Below are 10274 nucleotides of genomic sequence, written 5' to 3' on the forward strand. Positions count from 1 at the left end.
AAGCGTTGTGCGTAATTCCTTATTTAGATCCATTGTTGAAGCTCCGAACACCTTTTAAGTAATTTTTATGCTGAATTTAAATTTCTGTGCTATGCACTACTACACACGCATTCTATACGTTTACACAAATCAAAACAAATTTCACGCTTCATGACAGTTCATGATAGTGTAAACTGTTCATGTTGTCGTCAAGCTCATCTCACGTTCATGATAGCGTAAATAGGCCCTATTAATTAAAAATGGTAATATATATTAATAACAAAGTTGCAAAAATTTTAAAAATTTAGTATTTGTATTATTATTTTTAATGGTGTTGTGCTTCTAAACCCTGGATAAGTATATAAAAAATTACTATTTCAATTTAATCTAAAACTTTACAGTTTCACACCATCTTTTCTATAAATTTCTGTTAACTCAGACAAGTGATAACAACAGGTTTCACTGTATGGCAAAATAATTATTACGAATAATGATCAACAACCAATACTCAAATCCTGCGTTTATTCGCTTCGTACATATTTACCACAAGAGCGACATAAATTGTATCAATTGTCTCTCAAGAATTTATAAAATTTTTGTCGCAGAGAACTGTCAGTGAAGCGAAATGTCAAATAGTCTGTTTATGCGAAATGTCAAAATTACTTTTGTGTGTATTGTTTTTTCAATTTTATGTTAGTATTCAACTAAAAGGATGGTCGCGCAATATTTTGTGTTGCTAATTTTGCGGTTTCAATAAAAATAAGACATTAAAATAATAAACAAGTTTAACAATAAATAATTTTAGTAAAAAATAATAAAATTTTGATGAAATAAAAAACGGCCGCATTACAAAATGTATTCATTGAAGGGAAAAGCTTGGTGTACAATTCGTGCCGCAATAAATATACCCGAAGGTAAAATCTTTTAAGAAAGTTGATGAAATATAACAAAAACTGTTTGTTGGCAGTAATAACATTTTTTAAATATGTTAAAAGCACAAATACAAATTTTGGTTTTTGGTAAATGCAAAATCATAAATATTATAAATACTATAATGCATTGTTATTCTTTAATGAAACTTTCGAACCAATACCGTTCATATTATTCTATAGTATTCTAGTGTTATCTGTTGTAGTAAACTACAGTAGCTATATAATTATAACAGAAGTAATTTTTTTTTAATATAACCATCTTTAATTGAATTTATTACAGAACCCGTGCGACAAATGAATTAATGAAATCCACACCTTATGTTTCACCAGCACATGCTCCACTAGCATCGATGCCATTGCCTGCTGCAACATCTTTTACAACATCATTGCCTATAACAATATCACCATCTTCTCTGTCATCAACAGTAGCTCCAACAGCATCCGAGATGGAATCCGATGCATCTTCGTTGTTAACATCATGGGCATCACTTTCAATGAATTCATCTACATTACCAAAAAATCGTCGAAAGATAAAGCGACGTCCAGAAAAAATTCAAAACGGTGTAAAGAACTTCGTATCATCGTTGGTTAATACCTTAAAAGAAGATATACTTCATCTCTTCTTCAAAAGTAAAGCAATTACCGTTAGGAAATACAATTTGACCATAAAGAAATTTACAAAGGAAATCTACGATATGGAAAAAATATATTTACTATATAACTTTATAGGCTACTGGCAATGGCAACATATTATAGTATGTAAGAGTGCTAACAATAAGTTTCAGGTTTTAGGTGTTATTATTTCTTTATTATTTTTACATATTTCTCCACTCTGATGAGTCTAGATAGTTCCCAGACGAAACGCGTAAATGAAAACTTTTAGAGGACTGGACTTACGACTTTTTGAATATCTATCGATATTGTAGCTTCTCATACAAAGAAACACGGACGTACGGAGACTGGTATATATTCTTATTTATTTATTTTTTGTGATATTTAATTTGCGGATGAGGGTAGAGTATGCCATCAAATATTTCTGTAGAGTTAAGTTTATACCCTTTTTGTATATGACTGTGACTATACTTCATCGTGTCCGGATATTGTCATTAGGCAATACACTGAGGGCATGGGTCGATAATTTCTATTTTTTGTCAATATTAAATTCAGTATATGCAATGTAATTATTAAAATAACATGTAAAGAATTACTTTATTGTGCTTTATGATTTTTTCACAAATTAAAGCGCAAAATAAAAATTTATTAAACCTTGCAGCGTTTATTATATATAGATTGAAGACTTTAGGATAAGTATATAACTAAAAAAACAGACGTATGCGAATTCAGATCTCAAAGTCTACCTTATCCAAACTGACAATTGTAATAATTGTGGCTCTACGAATGAGGAATGAAGAAACTGTATTCCACATGTTTCAGTTTCCATCACTGGTTAGAAGATGCAAATTCTACTGATCTTCTTTTCGTATCAACCTTGCAAACCTTTTGTCATTCTGCAAAATTAAGATCTTGACCAAGCTTATAGAGTTGCTGGATTGATTAATTTGCCTGGTCGTACCTTCCAACATAGGTATAGACCATGGCTACCGTGGTCCTTCTAGTCCCCGTACGAACAACGCTAATCCGTGGTATCATAACGGGTCATTATTTGATGACCCGTGTGCTTTGATGCACACATTTTTTTTATTTTTTTTTATTAAGTAAGCGATACAATAAACTATCAACATATTTTAATATATTATATACAGATAAAATGAAGAGTATAATCGATGTCTCAACAAACATGACGAAATTCGTTTGAACTCTTTAACATTCTTGGGAGGATTTCAGACAAGGAGATGTGAAACTCACAAAGATATGACATCGCTTAGAAGACAGACCAAATCAGTTTTGATCACCGGAAAAAAATAACATGAATATTGCAGCAAATTTCAAAAAAAATAAAACCAACAAATGTTCAAAAAATTCTCTTTTATGATAGAGTATCTATCATACCAAATACTAAAAATATGGTGATTGGATTTCCATTTCCATATTGGTGCATTTCCACTAAAGAACTCTTACTAAAGACAAATGAGAAAATGGAGTATATGAAATAAATACGCCTAAAAGGATTGAGAACGCTCTGAGACAATCCATCAAACACATTATAAAGAAACCACTAACCTGAAACTTACAAGAGCGCATTATTTTATGTAAAAAGAAGCTTAACAGTAGGATGTGTGAATGATTAATTATAATTTAATCATTAATAACTAATTAATGGAAAATTATTAATAATGGACGAAAAAAAAACAAATTATATTACATGCACATAATTTTATTTATTGTTTGCAATTAGTTTACCAAATCCATGCTATTATGTAGTTGTTGTTCTGAATGGACACAATGGTGATCTAACCAAGCACAGGAACAAAAGCAATGTTGCTTCTGCTGCAGGAGCGCATAGTAACAGCAAAGTGGTGATCAATAAGAATAAAAGTATGAAGTGTGAGGACAACATCCTTAGTCTGTTATTCAATGAATTTATATCTCGGTTTGTAAATCCAAAACTAACTGATCAATAGTTAATATTCAAGTCTATTTATACGATATAGCTGAAAAACTTACCAAGTATTGTAAGTATTAAATTCACAATTGATTATTAATTAAATATTTGTTCAGTTGCATTTGAATTGTTCTTATAAACAAATAAAACAGTTTAATTGCAAATTAAACAAATAATTATTCTAAATTAATTGCAATGAGTTGCATTGCGAACATATTTTAAATTATTCATTATTTAACCTAATTGAACAAATGTATTTATCTGGTATATTATTTATTTAATTTTTTATATTAAGTTATATCAACTTCCCTCGGTGTATTAATAGTAAAAAAAACAAGAAACGTATGCCAACGATCCATAGAAAACTAACGACAGAAACCACATTCCAATAATTAGGGGATAATAAAGAAGTTTACTTTTAAATATATCTATTTACTTATGTTAACCATGAGTAAGGATATAGTTTACAATAATTATAAAAAATACTAGATCTTTCATTTATAGTTAAAACACCTTAGGAGTATTCTCACTCAAATTGACAACGCGTAAAGGAAATTAGAGAGAATAATGCGGTTTTACCAGAGCAGTTTCAAATTAATTGAGTAAATTTGAACTCACAAGCTTTCTACGAACTCTTCATCAAAATGAACATTTGTGAAACTTAGTTGACATCCATTTTCCACAAAAAATTAAGATTATCTCCATAAAAAATATGTTCCACAAAATTGAAATATTGTAGAAAAAAATTGTTTGTGTCAATTTTTCGTTCAAAATGGATTTTAATACTACGCTTCGGTAAAGTACTTGGATTCAGTTGTTAGAACATTAAAATAACGATTTCATGTTTTTTCGAACGTACATTTTCAATGCTAATACAGCGAGCAACATCATATTTCCATCCCTTTAAGGTCAATAGTCGTTTGGATTCACTTCCACTTCCTAATAATCGCCTTCCTCTCAAAAACCATTATCGATCCACATCCTAATCCATGTATTTGTCACATATATCCTATAACAATCTGCTTTACAGATCCCTGCGGGCTACCACAACGACATCATTTCCATCCCAGAATTAATTAAAACTGACATTAGCCACACGGCAGATATATTTTAAATTAAATTCTCTAATTTTTTGCTGAACATCCAAATTTTTATGTCTATTTAATTCTGCCAAAACATCATTTTAACATATTAATAACATATGTTGTATCTGCTTCTCACTACCTCTTGTATTGCATGACGAGTTAACTCCATCATATTAACTGACAAGAATATTCAAAAATAAGGGTTTGGAATTTTACTTTTATTTTATTTTCTTTAACTGAAAATTCTAATTTATTCAAAGCTGATAATCACTATATCAGTTCGAGTATCATTCATTTGTAAATAAAAATTTTAAATTTTGATTGACTCTTCTACTTTATTCTTGAAAGGCTAATGAACAATTTTATCCACCGAACCCTCATCATCAGTTTCCATTTTGCTTAGAATCGTATTCACTAATTCAGAACTATAATGCTCAATAATATCGTCATCTGTAGGGAAGCTTGATGTACAAATTTCATTGTTCATTACACCACGCTGTCAGCGACTAGCGTTTGCACAAAGAAACAACGTATGGAAGAAAAAATTAAACATTTGGTTTGTGAAAACGGAATTCCCCTAACACTAAAGTGGATTCATACTTAAACAAAAAATTCGACTTATTGAATGCACTTTCCCATATTCCTAATGGTACGTGACAATATTTTTATTCGAGTTATAGAAATTCGAGTTATGGAAGCAGAATTGTACGTAATTTGCTCTCTAAAACCCTGTTGCATATATTTTAGTTCGAGTTATAGAAGTTTATGTTATGGAAGTTTAACTGTATTTATATATAATGTATAATAGCTTTTTGTCAAATTTTTGGATACAATTGTAGAGATATATGAATAATATTCTCCAATTTAAAATATTTATAAAAAAAATTCTTTTAATGTTAATTTGTAAAGAAAGTACAAATGATATATGCTTGTAACATTTTTTATTGGTAGTTATTAGCACTCCTTTTTATTAACAAAAACAGAAGTATAAAATTTTTTCATTTTTAAAATGGATGTTAAATTAACAAATATCAAGTATAAAAAAAAAACAAAACATTTAAATATTTAATAATAAAAAAACAATTTTAACGGCAATGTGATTGTACAATTGTAACACAACTATTTTCTTAATTGCACTTTAAGCTATATTAACTTTACGTATTTCAGATTTACATTCATGGTTACGAGAAACTCGATGATAACTATCTATTTTTCCCAATGCGGAAATAAAATTCTCATCATGCGTGATTATAATCAACATAAAATTAGACTGAGCTTGGCGCTCTTCTACAATTCGATTAAGTGCAAGGCATAATGAATCAATATTAAAACGATCCAAATTTGTTGTAGGTTCGTCTAATGCTAACACACCGCAGTTACTACTAAAAGTCTCAGCTAAAGCCATACGGATAATCAATGAAGCAAGCACACGTTGACCCGCACTACAACGTCCACGCATTTCAATTTCATTACTATTTTTTGACTGCACTACGCTATAAGTATAGCTACGTCGCCGATCCGCTGAAGCATCAGAAGAGATTTCATCTGTTTTTATTTGTATGTAATCAATATCATTGCCTCTATAGATGAGTCTCCAATATTCACGTATTAATTGATTTATTTTTTCCATTTTTTCGAAATGAAATTGCATAAGAGCCCAATCCAATGAAACACGATATTGTCCCAAATCTTGGATCAGGGCCTTTGTAACTTCAACTGCATAGTATGCTTTGCGATAATTAACAAATGAATCCTTATATTTTGGCTCTTCAATTTCTTTTTTTATTTTATTAATTTGATTATTGATTTCACCAATTTGCCCAAGAAGTTCTCCTTTTCTTACAGCTGCATCTTCTCGCTTTTTAATAAGTTTATTCTTTTCGCGAGATACACTGTTAAAATCCAGTTCTCCCAAATCTCTAGCAAGTTTTTCACTTTTCTCATTTAATTCTTTCTCTTTCTGTTGTAATAATTTAAGCTCCTTATTGTCTTTTAAGTCACGTTCTAGAGTTTCCTGTTGTAAAAGTTCTGTCTTAAGAGCTTCCAATGATTCCATAGCGTTTTTAATTTGTTGACTCTGAAATGCAGATCATTTAAAATTGGTTTTGGGCACACTAAATACATTTGCAAATACAGACCTTTGTTGCAATATCTTCTTTATTAGATTTGATGGAATCCTTCAATGAATCAATTTTTTCAACAAGATTCATTTCCGCAAATTCAAGCAATTCATTATTTAACCTGGTTTTTATTGATATAGGAAATTATAAACTTGATGTCTAGTGTGTTTAACAAAATACCAGGTGTACCGGTATGAAATGAGCGTTTTTTGGTGAAAATAAAACACTAATTATTAATAGGAAAGTAAAAAACATTTTATTCAAAGTATTGACCATTGCTTTCTACACATTTTGACCACCTTTCTGGCAATTTGTGGATACCACGTCAAAAAAATTGTTCGTCTTTTAAATCAAACCAACCAGACACCCAATTTTCGACCTCCTCGTAGGAATCAAAGTGTTGCTCAGCCAATGCGTGTCCCATCGATGAAAACAAATGGTAGTCGGAAGGAGCCAAATCTGGCGTCTTCAAACTTTTTTGGCGGTCTTCCACGTTCTTCATTTCTCACATCAAAATCATTATTTTTGAACCGTTGAAACCGTCTTTTGCATGTTGCTTCTAATAGAGCATCATCACCATATGCCTCGACAAGCATTCGATGCGACTCTGCACCACTTTTCTTCAAATGAAAACAAAAAATTAATGCTTTCCGCAAATTATCACTTTCTGATACAAAATTCGACATTTTTAACACGATGAAAAAATATGATGTTGTCTGTTCAATGACTTGATGTATACTAAATATATTTCACACATGTCATAGCAAACAAACAAAAAAAATAAAGGCTCGTTCACAACAAATGTTCCCTGTCGGAACATTTGTATCTTTACGCTCACTTCATACCGGTACACCTAATAAGTTAAATTCTTGTATTTAAAAAAGGTATTGTAAAGATGCTATAGGAGCTTAAACTTTAGGTTTTAAAATTCTTAAATTGTAAAGTAAATCTTAGCGAAAATGTGAGTTAAAAATATTTTAAGAAAAATATATTATTATAATATTTAAACATTATTTTAACCTACATTTCAATAAAATTTAATTCAATCGGGTTTAAGGTCAGTTTTTTAACACTAAAATTGGTTAAAATTTTAACAAAAATTAAGTAAATGTTACTTATTAACAATTTGAGTATTAAATAACCTATCTTAAGCCAGGTTAAATTAAATTTTATTACTACACTATTATAATAAAGTATGTATTATTATAGATAAATATATATATGTCAATGACAGTCAATCTTCCACTTTTTATTATTATTGTTGTAATCCAGTGAGACCTAAAAAACACATATATATAAGGATAACAAAATTTTCACAATGGAACAACTTAAGAAAGGTGTTTGCTCACCTTTCCAAAACTAGGAAATTGAATAGACGAAATTTTTACATTTTAATTTTTTTGCCTGAGTGCATATAAGGAAATCAATTATCTTAATAAATAACAGTATCTTAACATATCATTCTACAATATATCAGTAGAACTCAAATTAGTCGTTTGACATGGAAATAGATGGGCGACGTCAATAGGGGTAGAACTACAAATGTAGCACACTTAGGCTTCAATAGGTGGGGTCTTGTTATGATAGCACGTGAAATGCTCATTGTAAATATATTATCCCGAATAATTGTGCCACTTTTATATAGCGGTCAATATTTCTAATGCAATGTCGGACAGACAATCGAGTTATTGGCTAACTAAAATAACGACACTTGTCTTGGCTAGAAAACTATTGTTTTGTTTTAATAAAGTGCGCAATATCTTTGGCGATTCCATTACGGATGACGTATATAAATTTAGGAAAAGATAGACCTGTAGTAGATACACACATCTGGATAGTGCCAGATAGTGGCAGAGCAGATGATCAACATTTCCTTCGTCTTCCACTGATTCACAATTTCGACTATTGTCGTTAAAGAGAGTCTTGTCCGGTCAGTAAATACGATAAATGCATATTAAAATGATTTTAACCCAATTTCAAACCTACACTCGAAAAAAGCTTATGAAGTATTTATAACTTATTTTAATTTGAAAATATATTATTCATTAAGATATTTAGCATGTACAAATTTATAATTAGATTAAGATAAAATTGTTTTTCATTCACCAAATTTAAATAAAGTCATTTTCTTATATACCTTTTTATATCCTGATTCAGATTTTTATGCTTTTCCAACTTTGACTGTAGTTGTTGCAACTTTTTCCGATTCAATTCTTTGCATTTAGCTTTTTCAACTATAGCAGTTTTAAGCTTCTGTCCCAAAGGATTAACTTTCGCTTGTGATTGTTGTAATTCGATTTTAACCGTTTCAACTAGATTAACAAGTTCAATTTGTCTATCTTTTAATTGTGGCAAAGACTGTACACCTTCCTGTAATTTTATCTGTTCGTCTTTTAACCTAAAAGTTATATGATTTATATAGTGATTTTAAGGTTTTTAAATATTTTTAAACTTTTATAATTCATACTGAAAACTTACGTATTCTTTTTTTCGCGAAGGGTATTCAAAGATTCCATTACTTTTTCGTATAAATGTTGCATATTTTCTATACTTTTTCGTTCATTTTCCAATTCTGCCGAGAGTGTAGTTTTTTCTAATTGAAGATTTTCTATAGAAACAGTATCATCTGGATTATAGTCACTCGGTAATTTAGTCTAGTAATTAGTAATATTCATTAGTAACTAGCAATTTAGTATTATATATCAAAAATAAATATCTTTTACTTTAAAATGACCAAACCTTTAATTTATGTAGTTCATCTTTAAAACGTGCAACATCCTTAATAGCTTCATCCAAAATAGTCATGTCACTTAACATTGAGTTAGCCAAATCCATTTTTGCAGTTGGTTCTGCAATTTGCTGTTGTAAAGTATCTAATTCAATAGCACATGCTGCCAATTTATCTTTAATATCATTTAACTGTTTCTTGCGTTTAGGTATATCCTTTTCTAGCTTTGCGACCTTTTCAATGACAGGCTTTAACTGCAGTAAGTTTTCGTATTTTAACTGATTTTCTTTCAAAATCTTTTCCGCTCGTCTTATATTATCTGGCAAATGTAGTATTTCATCAGATAATTCAGTAGTAAGGTCCATAGTCTTTAAAATAAAATATATTAATATTGTATTACTATAACAAGTGAGTGAAATTTACCTCGTTATTGGACATATCTTTGTGACATAATGGACAACATGGATTTTCTGATATTTTTTCGATATATCTTAAAGTACAGAATTAAAAAGATTTATTTGTTATATTAATAGATTATATATTAAATAATGTATAATTTTAGTAATGTTTTCCAACTTTATAAAATTGGCTTTAAATATTATTCGAGCTGTTGGAAGCTTACTGTAGTTGTAACCCGCTGAGACCTTTAAACAGATAACATGAAAGGATATACAAGATAATTACATGAGTGGGAAAGTGGATGGGTAGTGGTTGGGAGTGATGGAGAGGAGGAATGAGGATAAGTGGTGGATTGGATGAATGGGATTTAATTGAACATTAACCTAGATCAAGACGGAGACACCTGGCCACTTCAATGGGGTGAATCCAAAAGACAATTGCACATAGATTTGTGTGCGTTGTAGGACA

At 29.9% G+C, this 10274-nt stretch overlaps 3 protein-coding genes across 3 annotated transcripts; 1 reads left to right on the plus strand and 2 right to left on the minus strand.

Annotated features, from left to right (window-relative positions):
• The first annotated feature begins 671 nt into the window (after positions 1-671).
• LOC119687873 lies at positions 672-2180 on the plus strand. The gene is made up of 2 exons (XM_038102400.1): positions 672-893; positions 1192-2180. Exon 2 carries the CDS (start codon positions 1214-1216, stop codon positions 1745-1747), a length of 534 nt encoding a protein of 177 aa, XP_037958328.1. The 5' UTR covers positions 672-893; positions 1192-1213; the 3' UTR covers positions 1748-2180.
• A 1050-nt stretch (positions 2181-3230) lies between these two features.
• On the minus strand, positions 3231-3490 carry LOC119687874. The gene has a single exon (XM_038102401.1). The coding sequence runs from the start codon at positions 3427-3429 to the stop codon at positions 3286-3288; it is 144 nt and encodes a 47-aa protein (XP_037958329.1). The 5' UTR covers positions 3430-3490; the 3' UTR covers positions 3231-3285.
• Positions 3491-5628: 2138 nt separating this feature from the next.
• On the minus strand, positions 5629-9894 carry LOC119687875 (DNA repair protein RAD50-like). Its single transcript, XM_038102403.1, has 6 exons — positions 9831-9894; positions 9419-9775; positions 9158-9333; positions 8817-9077; positions 6698-6800; positions 5629-6636 (listed from the first exon to the last, which is right to left on the minus strand). The coding sequence occupies exons 1-6, from the start codon at positions 9843-9845 to the stop codon at positions 5698-5700; spliced, it is 1851 nt and encodes a 616-aa protein (XP_037958331.1). The 5' UTR covers positions 9846-9894; the 3' UTR covers positions 5629-5697.
• Between the last annotated feature and the right edge of the window lie 380 nt (positions 9895-10274).

Source organism: Teleopsis dalmanni, chromosome X, assembly GCF_002237135.1.
Source record: "Teleopsis dalmanni isolate 2A chromosome X, ASM223713v2, whole genome shotgun sequence".
In the NCBI taxonomy this organism is placed as follows: domain Eukaryota; kingdom Metazoa; phylum Arthropoda; class Insecta; order Diptera; family Diopsidae; genus Teleopsis; species Teleopsis dalmanni.